The 22,185-nt window shown below is 35.0% G+C and overlaps 1 protein-coding gene across 1 annotated transcript in view; it reads left to right on the top strand.

The window, feature by feature from the left end:
* LOC122403648 (R3H domain-containing protein 2) overlaps positions 1-22,185 on the top strand; it is a 35,381-nt gene that overhangs the window by 2,643 nt on the left and 10,553 nt on the right. The window contains exons 2-8 of the mRNA XM_043407273.1: positions 13,257-13,432; positions 13,834-14,111; positions 14,188-14,449; positions 14,523-14,939; positions 15,695-16,301; positions 16,381-16,556; positions 21,182-22,065. Of these exons, the coding sequence (XP_043263208.1) occupies positions 13,417-13,432; positions 13,834-14,111; positions 14,188-14,449; positions 14,523-14,939; positions 15,695-16,301; positions 16,381-16,556; positions 21,182-22,065 (2,640 nt within the window). The 5' untranslated portion in view covers positions 13,257-13,416. The remainder of the gene's footprint in view (positions 1-13,256; positions 13,433-13,833; positions 14,112-14,187; positions 14,450-14,522; positions 14,940-15,694; positions 16,302-16,380; positions 16,557-21,181; positions 22,066-22,185) is intronic.

Genomic DNA, 22,185 nt, shown 5'->3' with positions numbered 1-22,185 from the left:
TTAGTGATTTTACACGCCGTCTCTAGTATGCATCCCGTAAATTAAAACTACGCAACATTTTATAGATAATTTGTCAATATTTACTTTGGGAGAAAAATAAGATACGGGGGTGATAAGAAAAGTGATTTCTCCGGAAGATTTCAGATTTTTAATATTTTGAAATATTTTCTGTGGCCCATAGTTTGAACAAAATTGGTTAATCCACGTAGAGACAAGCTACTAATTTACCGAATTCAGTTTGCGAAATGTTCCTCCATGCCGGTGGACAAAAGTTTTCTAACACCCACGCGCCGTTTTCGTTTGTAAGCTTCTCTCCTGTTTCGTAAGAAATTGCGTAGAATGGTTTTTGAATTTTCCAAGAGACTTTGGTTAGTAACATAATTTCTTTTTCTGTAAACCTACTACGGCGCAAATCTAGGGTAACCTATCTTGGTCTAATCACCAAACATTCCTAACCATGTAATTAAAATATATCTAATAGATAATTTGAGTACATATTAAATAAATAGGTACAAGCAGTGTAATACTCATGTTCGTCTAGACTCGAAACATAATGAAGGGTGGATTTATGGTAAGTTTGAATGTTTTTTGATAAGATATACCAGGTGAATCACGTAACTTGATCAGCTTAACTTATTCTATTGCCAATGAACCGTTGAGCAAATTTTTTGTCTAGTATAGCACGGTTCAGGGAAAATTTAAAAATGGTTATACTACATATTAACGGCTTTTTTTCTGCACTGTACAAAAGTCATCTCTAGTTTTTTACAATGAAATAATCTTTTTATATCTAATGAATATTAAGACGAGAATATTATGTTAGACAAAAAACTTTTAATGGTCTACTAGTGACAAATGAACTCTTAACTAGTATTGTAAGGTACTTTGACAGCCCAACGACTAAAATTAATTTTATTTCTAAACAATATTCTGCTAAAATATTCTGTGGAACGAAGTGCATAAAATAGAAACAATTGTAGAAGTTATTGCGATACTAGTTAATGTGAATAGGCGATACTGATCAAGTTACGTGGTTCACCGTGTATACATAGATTTCGTGATAATGACTTGTGCATTAACTGCAACGCGTATCATCACTCATAAGACACAATTGTTGTATGCAATCGTTTGTTTAAGCAGAATGTCGGAGCACAGTTACTTTGACCCTATAATTAATTACTTCACTGCACACCTGCAGAGAAGTTAAGGAACTATTCTACTCTATAACATTAACAAAAACTTTTTCTTTATTTAATTTCCTGAAAGTATATGTATACCGTAACGTCTAAAATATTGAATGTTTTTCTATGGACAAAATTATGATATTCTTCAAATATAGATTAGAGTACATGTGTTTGATACAATAATATTAAAAATTTTGAATAACCACTCAAAAATTGTATTCTGTAAAACACATATTTTAAGGTCCTTTTTGATAATTTTTTATCGTAATATTTCGCACATATTTATTGACATTTGTGAAGCATGTAGAAATTTTGTTAAAGTAAAATATTAATTTTCTATTTTCTATTTTTTTCATTCTATACATTTTAAATGAAAAATGAAAACAGATCCTTATTTAAAATGAGTTTGATTATAGCAGGTACCAAAATAAAAATAAAAAGTCAATAATTCCAAAAATGGTAACATTAAAGTTTCATTATCGAATTTCAAATGTTTTTTTTATCATTTTAAAAATATATGAAAGAAACGAAGCGTTTGGACATTGGATTTTAAATATATATTCTTTAAATAGTATTCTTCATGAAAATATAACAATAGAATCGATTTTTTCAAAGATTTGCAGTAGAATAAAGATTGATCTTTCTACCTGCTTTCGATAGATTCGGTTTTCCATTCTTCATTGTAACGTGTTTGAGCAAACCTGTCGATAGCTTTCAGTTAAAATCCATATTTAGTATGTTGTTCGGATTTAATAAAAAGTGGCGTACAAAAGTAGCCGTGAATATAAATGGAGTTTACAGTAACTTTATTTAGTTCAGTCCAAAATTGAAACGACATTACGTAATTTAGAAACTAATATAGACATTTATAATTTTACGTGGGACAAGTTTCCGGAAATCGACCAAACTCTATGAAAGAGTCAACGATAAATAAATGTAGAGACAGAACATTGGCAATTCGTACACGAATAATTTATTTCTCATGTGCGTGAAATGGGGTGGATCGTAGTTGCTATTGGTGAACATTTTTTAATGAAAAATTAATTCCTGCGAAAATATATGGAAGAAGGGTAGAAAGAGATTCTACAAACGATATTATCGTGCAAAATAGTTAAAATTTGAAAGAAATAAAAACTAAACATAAATTTAGTAATCGCTGCGAGTTAAATTACAATTTCTATTATAATAATATGTTGTTATAAAAAAATTGTTTATTGATAAGTTAAAAACGATATAGTAATTTTTGTTTATTTTTCATCATTTTTAGTTATTAATGAAACAAGAAATCAATCGAAGGGCACATTTAATCATTTATTGTTATTAGCAACAAATACATATAAGTAAAAATAATATTCGCATATTATTACAATTTATATTGAAAATTAGAAAAATTAGAATAGTCATCGAGTATGCCGCTCTTATTTATGTTTATTTGTAAATAACTTCGTTACTCTTGGTTAAACAATTGTTACATATTAACATTAATTTAACTTTATGCTCAATATCATTGGCAACTTTTATATTATTTGCAATTTTTAAAGCTGTATTTTTAACGGTCGTTGTTAATGTTAAATCGCTCGAAATATTTGTTCTTTCGAACAAAAATGAAATTCTTTGATCTAAACATTTTATATCGTTGTATCCCTAAAGGTGAAATAGTGATTTTTAAATATTATTTCCCAACTCTTTGTAGAGTTAACAATCATTGTTGTATTTAATATCATTGAGATTTTGATTTTCCAAGATATACTATTGATAAATTAAAAAAACAGATAGCGACATTCTCGTATAATTGTTTTTATTGTATGCAATTGGTTACAAAAAATAATACAGTACAGTATTAATTATAAATAAAAAGAAAGTAGTTTATAAATTATGAGTAAATGACTAAATGATCATATGAAAAACAGTCGTAGATCTTTACAGGCAATAAGTTTGAATCCGTGCATAGGGTCATAGATTAATTAAAAATATTCGTATCTTTTTTTTTTTTTATTTTTTTATTCAACGATTTCATTACATACGTACATATAAATTTTTGTACAATTGTTCAAAAACCTAACCTCAATTAAAAAAATCGTGGTAGAAACCTAACCTCAATTAAAAAAAATCGTGGTAGAAACCTAACCTTAATATATGTATATCACGAACTCTTAATTCTTTTTATTCGGAATGTCCGAATAACCGGTATATTTGACCCGATTATTCTTCGCTAAATGTCACGGATTATATTTCACATAACAAAGAAGCCACAGCCGCATGCATTCAGCAGTGACGTCGATACTAAACAATTAACGAATAAAGCGTAGAAATTTTATACCTCTTATTTTTTATTAATAAATTGTGTTACTACATTACCCATGGTTGTCTTTATTAAAAATCAAAAACAAATTTTTAAGAAAAATCGACGGGTTAGGTGCCGCAATTTTTTGACGAAATTAAACAAATTAAAATCATATTGTAAAACTTATTTTTGGTTACGAGAGTCAATAACAATCATTTTTTGTGAATACACGTACCTCCGAAATGCTACGCATTTTCGAGAAAAAAAATTCATTACTGAAAATGTAATGTCTGACCAGGAATATTCTACTGAAAAAAAAAAAAATGTAAAATCGTTTTGCAAAAAATATTTTCGGTTGAGGGGGTCAATTACAATCAGTTTTGGTCAATAGACACACCCCCGAAATTTTACTCAGTTTCGAGAAAAAAATTCATTACTGAAAATATATACAGGGTGTTCGGCCACCTCTAGCAAAAATTTTAATGAGCGATAGTAGAGGCCAAAATAAGACGAAAATCAAGAATACTAATTTGTTGATGGAGGCTTCGTTGCAAAGTTATTAACATTTAAAGTTCCGCCTGTAGAATGACAATCCGCTAAACAGCTGGTTCGCGCGGACGGTTGCGGCAGGCGAGTGCTAGTGGTTCTCACGCAGCATGAAAAATTCTGCTTACCGACATTATCGACAGCCTTAGATTTTTGTCCACTTATGGGAATGCGAACACCTTACGTTGAATAAGATTCAACCTGTCTTATGAAAATCCAGAAGGGCATATCAAAACTCGTCCGACGAGATTTTCACAGAGAAAGGGTGAATGCCAGTTCCAATACACAATGTTGTGAACAAAAATCACCCACATGCGATTATACACGCCCCACGATTGTCCACAGTGTCCACAAGTATCCACAAATAATCCTTTCAGGCACTAACCACTATGCAATTAAATAAACACGTACCGCGATTATGTTATTCGTGAATGTCTACGTGTACGTGTATCACGATTCTTCCGAGTTACTTACGAATAAAACTGTTATTAATTTTTCAAATACACTTCAATTTAAAAATGTAAAAAGGAATCGCAGGATAAATGAAATTTTCGCATCGATTTACGTTCACGGCGAAGAATGTAACAATACTAGCAGCTGACTGTGCCATCGATCGACGAGGTTCAGAGAAACATATGCCGAACAGGCCCCGATTCTACGTCACTCGCCTCGCTTATCTCTCTCACACACAGCGGAGACAAAGGGCAGCATCGGCACGTGTTCGGCCAGCTAGTCAGTCGTAAAACAGTATCAGTCAAGCTAGTTCACGCGACACATTTCAGTTATGTATTAAGTAGCATGTAAGAAATACAGTGATATAAACAATCAGCGAATACTTATTAAATTCCTGTTTACATTTTTAAATTGAAGTGTATTTGAAAAATTAATAACAGTTTTATTCGTAAGTAACTCGGAAGAATCGTGATACACGTACACGTAGACATTCACGAATAACATAATCGCGGTACGTGTTTATTTAATTGCATAGTGGTTAGTGCCTGAAAGGATTATTTGTGGATACTTGTGGACACTGTGGACAATCGTGGGGCGTGTATAATCGCATGTGGGTGATTTTTGTTCACAACATTGTGTATTGGAACTGGCATTCACCCTTTCTCTGTGAAAATCTCGTCGGACGAGTTTTGATATGCCCTTCTGGATTTTCATAAGATAGGTTGAATCTTATTCAACGTAAGGTGTTCGCATTCCCATAAGTGGACAAAAATCTAAGGCTGTCGATAATGTCGGTAAGCAGAATTTTTCATGCTGCGTGAGAACCACTAGCACTCGCCTGCCGCAACCGTCCGCGCGAACCAGCTGTTTAGCGGATTGTCATTCTACAGGCGGAAATTTAAATGTTAATAACTTTGCAACGAAGCCTCCATCAACAAATTAGTATTCTTGATTTTCGTCTTATTTTGGCCTCTACTATCACTCATTAAAATTTTTGCTAGAGGTGGCCGAACACCCTGTATAATGTCTGACCAGGAATATTCTATTTCGAAAAAAAATTTTTAATTATTCTAAAAAAAATATTTTTGTTTGAAGGGGTCAATTACAATCATTTTTGGTCAATATACACACCTTCGAAATCCTACGCATTTTCGAGAAAAAAAATTCTTTTCCGAAAATATAATGTGTGGCCAGAAATGTTTCCTCAAAATTTCATGCGTATCTTTAAAACATTATATCTTCTGAACGGATTGGAGGATTTCAATGTTTCAAAATGCAAACAACGCGTATTTTGGTGGAGAATATTTAGAAATTCTAAGAATGTTCGACAAGGTGTTCCTTAACCCCGTAAAATGAGAAAACCCCATAAAAATGGTCCAATTGCTCGTTTTTATCGCTTCCTATGTAGGTATAGTCCAATTTTCCGGCATATGTGATTTTGCGGTATTGCCCCAGTCCCAAGTATGCTAGATAAACGGAATTTAACTGTATGTATAATACCTTTTGTATAATCGACTATGTGTCAAATATATGAATATTTCGAAAAGAAAGTAATTCCCACTTTGGAAAAAACCATTAGTTGTATCAATTGTTTATTGTGGAGGCTGCAGTTGTCAAAAGCTTTTAAAAGTTTTAAATTTAATAAAAATTGTTTATCACAGATGTTTTAACATTATTCAAACTAGAGAAAAATGATATATAATTACTGAAATTGGACATTAAGAAGGTGAATTGTATATTGCTGAAAGTTAAGAGAAAAATGACCTAGTATTCAACATTGTTAAAGGATACAATTTTTGTATATCTTATTATCTTAATAAATTTATGTTAATTAATCAAACTGGATGTTCGTCATAAAGGGTATAGCCGAATAAGGGGGTCAAATGTGCCCCCAAACCGAATGGAACGAGCCACGGGTCATTCGATAGCAAAAAAAAAACCCCTGTGTGCAAATTTTTAACTTGAAATCTCGACCGTGGGAGAAATTCCCGGTACCCGAAATGTCTCTGAATTTTTTTACATTTTTTTACTCAATAGGTCAAGAGAAATTGTATAAAAACATGATTTTCGTTTTCACCCCATTACTACCCCCACGGTCAAGATTTCAAGTTAAAAATTTGCACACAGGGGTTTTTTTTTGCTATCGAATGACCCGTGGCTCGTTCCATTCGGTTTGAGGGCACATTTGACCCCCTTATTCGGCTATACCCTTTCTTGCAACTTTTCTATTTCATTTTGGTGATAAAAAATGACTCGTGAAATCAATTGAGAAACAAAACACCGAAAATATAATATTATAAAATAAACTTTGGAAATATTTATGTATCGTAATACGTATGAATATGAAAGTTTCCAAATTTTGTTTGCCTATGAAAAGTTGTATTATTTGGATGATATATTTGTTGCTGTGAGCTTAACGTGTAAAACAAATGTAAATAACTGTCAGTATTCGTTTTTTCCTGCAATTCGATTTTTTCTCCGCTTCCGTGTTTTATCGTGTGATTTACGTTCTGCAATTGTAATCGAGCAACTCGGAAAATAAAGTAATTTGTGAGTGTCCCATTGATATGGAAATGAATCAGTTATCGACAGCCATTTTCCAGTAGTAACAAGATTAAATTTATTTAAAAAGCTGCATGTCAATTATTGACCTCCCGCTTCGAGGTACTTTAGATAACAAGTTTTCGTTTCATTGGTCGAACTTAGGTTGCTACATAATAACAAGAGAAAATGTTATTATTTAAAAGCGGCCATTGAACGAATAATTGACACCGTTGTCGATCACACGTACAATGATTAACACCCATAATAACATTCGTTAATCTAGAAAGATAAATAAAACAAAAACTAATAATTTAATTTTTAACTTTTGGAAACAGTAATTTTTTGTCATCTACTTTTAAAAGAAAGGAGGCAGTTCGATAAGGGAATATCGCTTTAATACTTAATATTAAATTAACTTAAGTTAATATTATTATTTAATGCGTACCACCCAAAAATTAACATGTAACTCCCATACTGGGAATCTATATAGGGTGTTCGGCCACCCCTGGGAAAAATTTTAATGGGAGATTCTAGAGGCCAAAATAAGACGAAAATCAAGAATACCAATTTGTTGATGGAGGCTTCGTTAAAAAGTTATTAACAATTATAATTCAAAATTTTTCAAATCGTACTGAAAAAATTATTTTCGGTTGCGGGGGTCAATTACAATCGTTTTTGGTGAATAGACATACCCCCGAAATCGCACCCACTTTCTAGAAAAAAATTCGAGAAAGTGTGAAATTGTTCGACGGAAAAAAAGAATTTCAAATCGTTTTGGAAAAATTATTTTCGGTTGCGGGATTCAATTACAATCATTTTTGGTGAATAGACATAACCCCGAAATCTTGCGTATTTTCGAGAAAAAAATTCAGTATGTGCGGAATTTTAAACGTTAATAACTTTTTAACGAAGCCTCCATCAACAAATTGGTATTCTTGATTTTCGTCTTATTTTGGCCTCTAGAATCTCCCATTAAAATTTTTCCCAGGGGTGGCCGAACATCCTGTATACATTATAACAGCGGTGTTCAACCGTTCATTTATCACAGACTATAGGGCTTGAAATACTTGAAAATGGAAACTGATTGTGAGTCAAGTTTGAGATTTTTTAAATCAAATCAAATATTTGATTATTTCAGAGAGACTTTTGGTCTGGTGGGTCGTTTTTTTGCTTTCTTTGGGTATGTTTTCATTAAATTGATAGATTGTGTGGTTATAAGTTTTACTACATTTAGAATGTTCGACCACCCTTGGAAAAAAATTTTAATGGGAGATTCTGGAGGTCAAAATAAGATGAAAATCAAGAATGCCAATTTGTTGATTGAGACTTCGTTAAAAAGTTATTAACGTTTAAAGTTCCGCCTGTAGAACGGCAATCTGCGAACAGCTGGCAGTGGTTCTCACTCAGAAAACTGTAAGACTGTCGATGAGTCAGTAAGTAGTTTCTCATGCTACAGACGGAACTTTAAACGTTAATAACTTTTTAACGAAGTCTCAATCAACAAATTGGCATTATTGATTTTCGTCTTATTTTGACCTCCAGTATCTCCCATTAAAATTTTTCCCAGGGTTGGCTGGACACCCTGTATATTTGATAATGATTCACGAATACAAGGTAATTTTTTCATACTAAAGTAATGATTATTATAGGAGCTACGCGTTCTCATGTATATCATCCTGTGACCCTTTAAGAACTGCTGCAGTACAGTATTCTCGAGATAAACGTGAACGTGGTGTCCACGATATATGGAAAATTTCATCCCTACTGCTAGGGGTATGTTCCTTGAAATCAGTCAAGCGATTAATGAGACGTGCCACGATACTCGAGCCTTGACTGAACTATATGATATTCAATCGATGAGATAAGCTTTCGCGTCAATGAAACGGTACCAATTCAAGGATGAATTTTTCTTATTATTGACTTTTGTGTTAATGAAAATATTATCATATTTGCAAGACGTTTGAAACGATACGTAACACAACTTGGATCATATTTGCTAAATAAATAAATATAATCCAAATTACGAAAGCCCTCACAGACACGGTAATAAAAACAACCAAAAATTTAGAAAATGTAAGCGATCGTAGAATAAAATTACAATACCTCCGAAATTCAAGTATAATTATGAATATTTTAGATTCCAATTCTGTAGCTGTTGAAGAATTTTTTACCAATTAAAAAAAAAGTCCATTATTATCCTAGATATAAATTAAATAAAATTTACTGTAACAAAATCGTACAATTTATAAAATGTCCGTACACGAGACAGTTTAAAACGAACTGTACTTGTTTATAATTTATTAATTAATATTTTAATTATTCAAATATATAAATTATTTATTTATACAAGATCATATTTTATGAAGTCTTAATAAATATCGAGGCGGGAAAACTGATAAAAGATCGAGGAGCGAATATGTATAAAATGTAACGATTGGAAAGGTAAACATTGTTTTGCGCTTAGAATTAAATCTGCGCTTAGAAATTTGATTGTTGCTGTGTTTCACATGTTGGCGTCGATTCGTTTCATATATGTACACTGTATTTATTTGCAAAACATGGTCGATTTATAACTCCAAGTTCGAACAAAATATTAATACTAATTAGGTTGTTCTTTATGATTTCTTGACTCTGTTGCACACGCAACTAAACTCGTTACGATGGGCAACAACCGTCAACTCGGTATTTTCCGGAAGGAACTTCGAAACTCGCGAAACTTTCATCATTTTTAAACTCGTTAAATTGTTTTCGTTTTTAAGTATCGCTATTCCCATGCACGGAACTCTCATATTTCGCTTTGAAATACACCTAACAAGCGTGTTGTTATTTGAAATGCTGTGAGTGTGTCAAGAAACTAACTATTGTTTCTCAGGAGTGTAAATTCCAGAAGGAAACGAACGAACAAAAATTTACATTCAACGTTTCTCTATGAGTGTTCGATCTAATAAATAGTATGAATGAGTACTCGATATAATAAATCTGTACAAGAATAAAGTCTCACGGATCCAAAGAAAATCGATCGAGAGCGCGCTCCAAACGTTTTCAAACTTAACTTTTCTGGAGAACGGAAGCTCGTACAAGAAAATTCTATTCCAAATTATCGATTCATTTTTTCCCGACGAATCAGATCGTTAGGTTTGCGCTATGCATTTTTGCGACATCTTGTACGTAACACTGCATACAAATGCTGAACTCGTAAAGCCACATTTCCACATATGTATAGAAACGCGGGGCACGAGTTTCTGCTCGGAACGCCGAAAAGTAAACGAAAGAATCGATTCAAATGTAGCTCCAGGCACGAAAACGCCCACTCCTTCCTGTTACTGTCCCGGATATTTGAATATATGTATAGCATTTGGAACGATTCACGATACCATCGTTATCGAGCAAAGTTGTCGTGCGAATGTTTTCGTTTTCATTTTGACAAAATAGTTCTCGTGAAGACGAAAATTCGAACTTTAAATGCCAAAAGAAAACAATCTTTTTTTTGGGGTAACAATCAAATGTAGTATAAGGTGATCTTACTTTTATTCTCGTGCAAGATTTAGTACCTTAACTTACAAAATGGCCGAGAATCTTATCAGCTGGAACCCAATGAATCTCTCAAAAAAGTATTCATCCAATTTAAAAGTATCTAATGATTTTGATATATTTTGAGAAAAAATATTTTCTTTACCGAGAAGATTCAACTTTAAATAGTATTCATAACATTTTTTGCAATTAAAATACCAAAACAAATTCTATAATTTATAACATATTCAAATTTGAATGTTTGATCTATTGGATCTAATAACATTCTAATTGTTGCTTAACACGAGCAGAAAAGATCACGTTATACTACTTATTAGATACTCTAAAAGAACAGATTTAAAATTCACCTGTTTTTATAAGCCCCTTAACTGCATGTGGAAAAGTGGTTTTGAAAGAAGTTTGGGATTTGACTTTAGCAAATGCGATTATTTTACTTGTTGGTAAGGATTAAACACTGTGAAAATTTTTCATAACTTTCAAGGAGAGGCCAAGGTCTTCGGGTCACCGATTTTATTGAGACCGCACATTTGTAGATCTCGTAAATTCTGTTCACGAATATATTTATGATGTATGATACTTGTACATAAACAATCGCAGAAATATAGTCCGTGACCAAACCCCTCAAATTGTCTACGAAAACAAAACCTTGCTTTTAAACAATTGGAAGCTACCCACAATTTGTCGTAGAACTTATTTTTACAAATTAAAATTCAAGAGTTCTATCTAGATTTAGTTTCTTTACCGTCTAATCTTGAAAATGAATTTTTTTAACTTGTTGGTGAAAAATCGTGTCACCCATGTATGAATGATAAACGTAATATTTTTTCAATATTACTCTGAAATCAACCTCAAATTAATATGTTCTATTCATTCATAATAAGAGGCCCTAATCAATGAATATTTAATAATTATGATATGTACTTCGATCTCTGAACGATTTTAGAAACTGTAGAATAAACAAACTTTGAACATGTCTCTCTATTTCACTCATTCTCAGTGTTTTTCACTTTCTTTTGCAACGTGATCAAGCCTAATATCCATTTATTACACTTCGTTACGTTAAAAATTTTAACTTTTTCTAATTTCAGTATTTCAGAGTATTATTTTCTTGCGTCTTGCTGCCCTCTCATGCATGATTTATAAATTGATAACTCCATTAGAACTTTTGTTAAATCATTATCGATGCTCATTAATCATTAACTTTACTTATTTTTCCCCTCTTCTTTCCCTCTTCGATCCCTTTTCTTTTAATATCTGAATTTTCATCATTTTTTCGGAATTGTATAATATAATATTATAATTTAGCTGCACTAATCGTCCCATTTTTTCCTTCATACAAAAAATTTTTTGTCTTTTTTAGTGCACTTCATAAAATTTACAATGAATTCTTCAGCAAATATGTCAACGTTGGTCTATAACGTGACTAGTATAAGTATTGCATGTGTTGAGTATTTGTATGCTAGTAAACTAGATGATGATTATAACTAAGTAAAAAAGGAGAAAGAAAGATAATAACTAAACTAAACTATAAATAATAAAAGTAACAATAGAACTACAAGAATTGGGCAATTATAATGCTAGTATTTGTCATAATGCTTGGATAAATTTATCGATTAATTTAAGGGAATGAGTTTTCTTGAGTCTGTATGCGTTGGTTTGTAGCAAATTAATAAGAAAATTGTTTTCGTAATGAGTGATTTCATCTGTCACAGTTGGCATCCCCAGGTCGTTACGAGTTGGCACGACTGTCTATGATATGAGATTGTTCTTGTTATAACTGTTACTAAGGATTCGATTAACAAAACCACGCAAAATGAGACAAAAACAGTGGTAAAATGAAACACGATTATTCAAATGACGCAAGCACATTCATATCTTTTTTTATAAAACATAAATATATTTATACTAAATAAATAATTACCCAAAACAAATGAATGTAGTTTCTTATTGTAGAAAAATAGAATCATATTAATTTGAGGTTGAATTAAGGGTAACATTGAAAAAGTACTATTGCGTTTAATTAAGTGTAGCGGACTGTATATGCAGCAGCAATGCTTGGATATCTGAGAGTCATTTTCGATGGATAAGTGAACGGTAATTATCCCTACTACTGGAAATGAGAGGGGATACCCCTTTACACTCAACGCGTAGTGTAACCTGATCTAGACTCGAGTATCGCTGAGACAACATTCATACATACTACATAATGCAAAAATGAAACTTTTTTTTTTAACTTTGACCAATGTATTTGTGAGAATTTTCCGATTAAAATAAGACCAAACACGATATAAATTGTTTTCAATTTACTTCGAATAGAGTATAAGATCATGTTCGCAAGTGCGGAGCCAAAGGAAATGAGACGACGAACAAAAACAAATGCTGCTCGTTGAACAAAATGTAATGCGTTACCACCAACGTCACGACACACTTGTTAAACAGTGAAGCTACAAATAATGAAGCTTCGATCGCAAATATCTCAACAATTGATTATCTGGTCCCGTAATACTATATTACATATTCGTGAACAGAATAAGATTTACAAGTATGGAAAGTTTCAATGAAATCGGTGACCCGAGAATTGCCATCTCTTTGTTAAAGAGATTTAGATTCTGCGTTTGAGGATGCGCAAGTTGCTTGAGTTATCATTTTCTATCTACCAATAACGACTGCATCCTCGTTTTGAACTGAATATGTTGCGTTGTGTCTGCTTACAGAGTGTACGATGTTGGAAGGTGGACGTGCAGTGGTCTGGCTCCTTGTATCAGTCCCACGAGCTGCACGCCACCCGAAAGATTCACGTACTAACCCAATTGTACCTGTTTGAACCCACCAGTTGCAGAGCCCTGCACCGTAACCTCATGACGCATTTAACACATGGCCCGCCTGGAGAGTAAGTGTACATTTACGCTGACTAGCTTTCGTTTCCTTTGCCATCTCCTCTTCCCACGATTTGCAGAAACTTTTTCATTCTTTCTTCGCGAAAGAGGCTGTGGCGTCACCTCCCGTACTCGCCACCAGAGGGCTACGCTCTTGTCTCTCTCGCAAGCGCTCGACCGACCCCTTCGTTCCTGTACACTCTTCCCCGTCATTTAAAGCAGGGTCTGCTAGGAAGCCTTACCGATGAGTCTGCCTTCTCCTTTTCTTTTCTGCCTTTCTACGACTTTTCTCGATTTCCTACAACCAACAAAGCAGCGCCACAAGGCTATCGAAGTGGTTTTGAAAACTCCCAGTCGACCAGGTCCCTAGGCAAATAGGGTCGAAAGGAATCAGAATTGCGTTTTATTGTTACAGTACCAAGCATAGTGGTGCATAAAGGCAGCAGGTCGCACAGTCGACCTGAGAGTCCCACGGTGGTGGTGCGAGGAGGAGGAGGAATGCCCTCGGTGCCATCCTCGAGACAAGGCTTCGTCGTAGGTAGCCCAAACGTGTCATATCAGAGCAGCACGGAATCGGACATGATAGACGGGAATGTCAATCCCAATGTCGGCTCTTCTCCCTCGCTCCACCGTACCTCGCCCTCCTGCCCACCCGATAGATCCGACACAGAGAACAAAAACTTTCGTAATAGGGTAGGTGGTTATAGAGGGATGTTCGTGATATTTAGTTTGGCATTTAGGAACTAGACCAAATTGTGTAATCTTTCAGACGAATACGAAAGTAAAGTTACTGGTCAGGAGCCATGCCATGAGAGAGTCGACGTCTCCCCCGAGGGAACCACACAACGGTTCCTCGTCTCCGCACAGTCCTCAGTCAGTGGACGGCGACAAGAAGTTCGTGGGTAACCCAAACTCCACCAAGATCAATAACAACGAGTCGATGTTCAACAGCAATCTCTGTCCGAATCAGTCCCCGAAGCAAATGCGCAACACGGCCACCTCGCCCACCTGTCGAGCCCCGTCACGAAACGGTAAATCCTTCTTTGAGAGTAATAGTCGACTCTCGAGTCCCTTTCTGCTCAACTGGGTTCCCTCTGGTCGCAGGTCAATCTAGTCCTTCTCAAGTCCACTCGCCAAAGAATAACACTTCGCCGACGAACGGTAATAAGACGGAGTCCCAGCGTTCCAAGACTGGCAACAACATCATCCAGAAATGCAATAACTGCGTGAAGAACAATCAAAATGAACGACCCGGATTGCTACAAACGCCCGTGTCACCCTCCAAGTCCGGCCAGGTGTTGCAACACTCGCCGAAGAGCACGAACCTGGTCCAGAACGCGCAAAACAATCAACACAGGTCTGAACAACGCAGACCAAACACACTCAACATCTGCAATAATCAATGCAACACGCAATGCGGCAACACTTTATCCGTGAGCAGACCTGGCTCACGGCACAAGCTGAGGCATCAAAATTCTTCTCAGGGTAGCTTCGACAGCGTCTCTCCCTGCCTCTCGCGAGGTTCGTTGATAAGTAGCCGTTCCCAATAAAACACCAAAATTAATTTTATTTAAATTCTCACTTTACGCTGCTATTTAAAGCAAGATGGTTCAAGTTTTAAAATATAATGTTTACACCTTCAAAAGGTGGTACCAATTGGTGGTATTACAATGTTGGTATTAGATCAGTTTCGGTATAAAAAACTGGTAACAATTACGATAAGAAAATAATGCCAGTTTTAGGTCTCTACTTGAAACAAATCTTGAGAATTGTAATGAAATAGAGAAGCCAAAAATATCTTAATATGTATATAGATAAATTAGTTATGACAATATAATAATGGTAATGAAAGAAAGTTTGTTCAAAGCGCTCTCATAGATTATTCCAAGGTAATTTCTTATAATGCGATTTTAGCAGAATTTAATAAAGAAAATTGAAAGTATTTAGTATTTCGATATACAATCGAAAATTAACCCTGAAGTTATAGTGCATATTAAATTTTGTTTAACGTCAAAATTAATACTTTCAATCTCAGAAGGCATTACTCTATAAAATTCTACTACAAAAATTGGTCATACTATAAAAGAAAGGTCGAAGTTTGTAACTTTAGAAAACACATCTGTTTAGAAAGAAGATAAATAACCTCGTTGAAAACATAAAATTTTTTTTGATGTACAAAGAATTGAAGGTGTCTCGATCAACGTAGTTGTTGATTCCATCGTTACTGCAGAGATAGTCTCGGTTGCCAAAGAAATCCGTTCCGTTTTCGTTCGCAGATAGCAGCACGGAACTGTACACGGACAGCACCGGAATAGATCTGGAGCATTTCATTGCTGAAACCATAAATCGTAATCAGAAGGATCGCACGGTGCTGTTGAAGATCGAGAAAGATCTGATCGAGTTCGCGAGGGACAAGCAAAAGGTCTGTCACAAGTTCCCGAACATGTCCTCGTACAATAGAATGTTGGTTCATCGTGTGGCTGCTTACTTTGGCATGGAGCATAACGTTGATCAGTCTGGCTCGAGCGTGATAGTGACCAGGACGAGGAACATGCGAATACCAAACACCCGTTTCAAGGAGCACATCCGGGACGATCTGATTCTGTCGGAGGAGCCGCGCAGGAGTATCCTGAAACGAGACTCGAGCTCGTTCGAGGACAGTTTTAATTTCAAATCGCCTGACAGACTGTCTGGGGATTATTGCCGGCAAAGCAAGAGTTACGAGGAAAGGGAAGAGGAGTACGAACGCGCCAGGCGAAGAATATTCAAGGACAGCAGCGGAGAAGGCAGCGAGATCACTTCCTGGCCTTATTGGTCCTCTTCCGAGAGCTCCGACGCATCAGCGAGATATCGTTTGTTACATCCCTCGGATCACACGATGAGGTGAATCTATTTTCAGCGTTAAATATGTCGCGCGAGTTCATCCTAAGGACCAAGTTAATGTCATTGTCCTATCTAACAGGCAAACGAAGCTCTTGAAAGGGGAATCCTTCGATGGAAGAGAGTCCTGCCGGGGCGGAGTTTTGAGACCATCTGTTTCCAAGTCCTTCAGCTTCGGTGGTTACACCAGAGGCATGCTTTCCAGGGGGGATAGCGTCACCTCTACTCACAGTGCTGGAGCTCGTCTCATGAAGCAAGGTTCGCCGTCAATTCTTACAAGGGACATTCGAAAATTCAACATGAATTTATGCACGAATATACTATAGAGAGATGACTTTTTGGCTGAGCACCTAAAAACTGAAGGAGTAGGTCTTCGCGCCGCCTTATTCCCACCATAGAGGCCCGCTCTGACGCCACGTTCCATAGTAATAGGATCTCCGTATCCACGAGATACATTTTTGTTTTATTCATGGTTAATACACTGAGCTTACAGCTACGCCAATGTCGTCCAATATGCTATCCTACTCTGTCTTGATACGTTTCGTATGGAATTCTAGTTGTGATCGACTCAGCCAATAATGACAATGCGTGTGGGGGCAGGCGTTTCTATTTGCTATTACGCTACGGCCAATCAGCGTGCCTAGCCACACCAAGTCATCTCTTTATGGTAGTTCTAAGAGACCTTATGAACGAAACAATCTTTCTTCACGCAATAAAATGAATTTTCGAGTGAAAACACTCCCTTAAAGAAATTATAAGTAGGGGAAATCGGAACTGGTAGATTCTTTAATCACTTATCTTAGACAAGATATTGTTGTGAAAGTTGTGATATCTGATAAGATATACATATACTTTACTGTATGATCACTAGACTACATATATCAGAAGTCACTTTTACGTAATATCGCGAATATTTCCGAAACGATACAAGGCATAAAGAAAAAGTTTAATTACAATTCTTATGGTTCTTTATATTCTACATATTCTGTAATGATAAAAAATTTTTTTTTTAATTCATCCCTACCGTCCGCCATTTTCTTGAATTTTTTGCCATCACATTATAGGGTATTTTGAATTTTTCTTTATATTTTAATTATGAAACTTGTAATTTCTTTAAGGGAGTGTTTATTCACCCAGAAAATCGTTTTATTGCGAGAACAAAAAATTGGTTCCTTTGAAGGGTCACTACCATTCGTAGTTTATGATTTCAAATTTTCTTAAATTTTTGAATTCCGAAAGGTACCCTTGTTAGTTATTCGGTTAAATATTGTCAAGTTTGTGTTTTATATTTGGGATCAGATAATGCAACGATATGACAGTTGTGATAATTAAATGTACATAGAAAAAAAACATTAGTTTTTTCTGACTAAGATGCAATGGCTAAGAAAAAAACTCGTAACCTAGAATTATCAGTTCTATCAAGTATAGTAGAAAGTGTCAGTATCAGATGTTTCTAAACGATTTCCTCTAACAAAGGGAGGGAGATTAGTGGTCGACGCCGATTTCAATTAAACTGGTTTGGACCTACCATTCTATGTATACGATATTAATCGAATATGTTCGTAAACTATTGGGAACAGGTAGGTTAAAGTTTGGGAAATTCCGCTTGGTCAGTATGTTCTGGTGATTATAGCGTTCCGACAAGTTTCGACGTTGCAAATCTTGAGGAAACAAATTTTTTGCAAAAACAAAAACATGCTTTCAGGCGTAAGCAATATAATTTAATTTTATACCTTCGCGTATAATATGGTGAAATTTTTGATACCTAGTGGAAAACTAATTTTTTACATTGACGTTTATAAATATTGTTAAATGTGCGTTTTAATCATGATGAAAACTACGCAACATATTATAGAAAATTGTCAATGTTTACTTTGGGGAAAAAATAAGATACCGGGGTGATAAGAAAAGTGATCTTTACTGAAAATTTCAGATTTTCAGCATTTTGGAATATTTTGTTACGTGGTCCATAGTTTGAACAAAATTGGTTAATCCACGTAGAGACAAACTACTAATTTACCGAATCCAGTTGTGGACAAAAGTTTTCCGACACCCACGCGCTGTTTTCGTTTCTAAACTTCTGTTCTTTTTCGTAAGAAATTACTTACAGTGGTTTGTGAACTTTCTAAGAGACTTCCGTTGGTAATATAATTTTTTTTTCTGTAAATCTACTACGACACAAATCTAGGGTAATCTATCTGGTCTAATCACCAAACATTACTAACCATGTAATTAAAATATATCTAATAGAAAATTTGAGTACATAATGAATAAATAGGTATAAGCAGTGTAACACTCACGCCCGTTTACATTCGAAACGTAGTGACTGCACATCTTGAATCTGTATTTATTCTCAACCACTAAGGGTGGATTTATGGTAAGTTTGAATGTTTTTCGACAAGATATGTATATCAGATGAATCACGTAATTTGATCAACTTAACTTGTTTTATTACCAATGAACTGTTGAACATATTCTTTGTCTAGTATAACACGGTTCAGGGAGAACCTTCAAAATGATTATATGATATTTTAACGATTCTTTTTCTGAACTATTCTAAAATCACCTTCAGTTTTTTATAATGGAGCCTACAATCTTTTTATACAGGGTGTTCGGCCACTCCTGGGAAAAATTTTAATGAGGAATTCTAGAGGCCAAAATAAGACGAAAATCAAGAATACCAATTTGCTGATGGGGGCTTCGTTAAAAAGTTATTAACAATTAAATTCAAAAATTTCAAATCGTTCTGGAAAAATTATTTTTGGGTGTGGGGGTCAATTGCAATCATTTTTGGTGAATACACATACCTCCGAAATCCTATCCACTTTCGAGAAAAAAAATCGAGTAGGTGCTGCAATTTTTCGGTAAAAAACAATTTTTCAAATCGTACTAAAAAAATTATTTTCGGTTGCGAGTGTCAGTTACAATCATTTCTGGTGAATAGACATACCCCCGAAATCCTACCCACATTTTAGATAAAAATTCGAGAAGGTGTAAAATTTTTCGACGGAAAAAAAAATTTCAAATCGTGCTGGAAAAATTATTTTCGGTTGCCGGGGTCAATTACAATCATTTTTGGTCAATAGACATACCCCCGAAATCCTGCGCATTTTCGAGAAAAAAATTCAGTACGGGTGGAACTTTAAACGTTAATAACTTTTTAATAAAGCTTCCATCAACAAATTGGTATTCTTGATTTTTGTCTTATTTTGGTCTAAAGAATCCCTCATTAAAATTTTTTCCAGGGGTGCCCGAACACCCTGTATCTAGAGAATATTAAGACGAGACTTTTCAACGATCCGCTAGTACCAAGTATATTCTGTGGAACGAATTGCGTGAAATAAAAACAATTGTGCGCGAAAGTTGACTGCTTTTTATTTTTTGATAGTTTTATTTTTTAATAGTTGCTTTTTTCGGGTATAGAAATACTCCGCGATACTAGTTATTGTGAATAAACGATACTTATCAAGTTACGTGGTTCACTCTGTATAGAATTCATGATAATGACTTGTGCATTAACTGCAGCGCATGTCATCATTCATAAGACACAATTATTGTATGCAATCGTTTGTTTAAGCAGAATGTCGGGGCAAAGTCACTTTGTCCCTAAAATTAATTACGTCACTGCACACCTACAGAGAAGTTAAGGAACTATTCTACTCTAGAATCTTTAAAAAAATGATTTTTTTTTATTTCTTTTTTGTTTATTTTAAAGTGACACTTTGAAAGTCAATTTTCACTATAGTATATTGCTTACAGTTAAAAGAATGTTTCCACATTTGTTTGTAACTTTAAATTATTTTACAAATAATCAATAGATAATATCACAGACGACAACCCATTAATGAAAATGTGATATAAAAATCGATCTGTGTTATCTTTAAACATGACCAAACATCTATGTATAATTTTAATATTATTCATCTATAATTATAATTATTATTTTGTACCAAAGATCGCTCTAAAAACAGTGACTCTCAATGATAGTATCCCCTTAACCCCTTAACGCTCAAATTTTTCGGATTAACCGAGAAAGATCAGTTTTCTTTATTGGATTTGTTTCTAAGCTATATAAAAATGCGGTTTTTGTTAATTATAATGTTGTATGTAACGTATAATTTGGAGGAAAACAAATATCGTCATCCCTTAAAACGTTAGATTAAACATATATTATGTTAAGGGATTAATGAGTCGAAATGAAAACCATTTAAAGAATTTAGAATCGTAATACAAATGTTTAAATAATAAGTCAATAGGCTAATCTAAGCTGGCATTCCTAAAAATCTCAAATCTAACTTTTGTCTTTATACGACTTCCATTTTGTTAAAAAAAAAAGAGAAAAAATTTCTTTCATCTTGATTCAGATCATAACATCTGGAACATAAATTAAAATCTTTTCCAAATCTTTTATTTCAGATTTAGTTCTCTATGTCATAGTACAAATTTGTACATAATAATTCAATAGTCTGATCTAAACTGAAATCCCTAAAAATCTCATGCCACTGTATTACACACAAGTATTCGCATAATTTCCTCGTTTAAAATCATATTTATATGTTAAAGAACGTGACAACATATGTATATCGTACGGCTATAACTAAAAATTGTAGCAAAATTTGTTCCAGGGAGACTTGAGGTTGGATGAAAAAATTAATAGGCGATGTTGTTACATCAAAGTGGTAAAATTAGCAGCACATATACCGACCAAGTGGAATTTTCCAAATGTTGTCCTCCCTTCTCTCGAAATGGTATGGACATAAGATTGCACGCATGGTTTTGTTAGGTTGAGACATAACCTTGAAATCGACGTCCAGCACTATTGTTCCCTTTGTAAGGATGAATAAAAGTACATCTATCAAGAGCATGTTAAATCTCTGTTACAGACTCGGGTGCTAGCATGTGTTCACGACTGAGCCCATCGAGCAGCGGCTACAAATCGCAAAGCCAGCGCAGCGACGCGACGATATCACCGTCTCCGTCGCCATCGCCCGTGGCTAACATGACATGCAGTCATACGCAAGTATCTAGTCAGGATCTCGCTTCGCCGGAATCGATTAACCAAACGGTGATGTGGGCGGTCACCAGTATATCCAGCGTGCCACCCGGTAGCATAATCATAAATCCGCAAACGAATCAGCCGTACACAAATCCGGACGGTTCGATTTATCGTTTCGATCCGGAGAATCCGCCAAAATTTTATACCGCCGCTGCATCGCCGCACGAGAACGACGGGAATCACGTGTCTCACGCAAAGAACGTCGAGCCATCCGAGCCATCCAAACAAACGAATAATATTAAAAACGAAGGGAAAAAGAGGTCGCATTCGAACAGAATTTGCCAAGGCAATGTATCGACGGTCACTCACACGACGAACACGGCAACCTCGCCAAGTTTGCCGTTCACGCCGCCGCCGCAGCATAATCCAGGACCTCCTCAGCAGCACCAGCAACAGCAACACCACCACCAACAGCAGCATCAACATCAACCGCAGCAGCAACAAACTCTAGTCAAATCGTCGTCGACGGTGCAAACTTGTAATCACAACCAAACAGCTCAACAATATACCACCTACATACCTACCTCAGAACCGTACAACCAGGGTGTCTACCCACCCTCCGTGGGCCAGCAAACTGTGATGATGGCTCCTCATCCGAGCCAGGGTCAAGCCAATGTACAGAATAATGCCCAAGGGGATGTATTTAATCAGAACTCGATTTACGCGAATTATGCAGTACCTGTGCAGCAAGGACCAGTGTCGCAAACAACGGTAACGAATATTTTTATAGGTTATGGTTACGTAAACCTTTTACTTTTTTCCTCTTTTGTTTAGAAGAGTACCAATAACTTTCACTGCTTTAGTTCTGGCTACTTACGTTTTCATGATACA

The sequence above is a fragment of the Colletes gigas genome, unplaced genomic scaffold (genome assembly GCF_013123115.1).
Source record: "Colletes gigas isolate AHSC1104 unplaced genomic scaffold, ASM1312311v1 Colletes_gigas_Sc00067, whole genome shotgun sequence".
Taxonomy (NCBI): Eukaryota; Metazoa; Arthropoda; class Insecta; order Hymenoptera; family Colletidae; genus Colletes; species Colletes gigas.
This window is presented reverse-complemented; position numbering and strand designations above follow the sequence as displayed.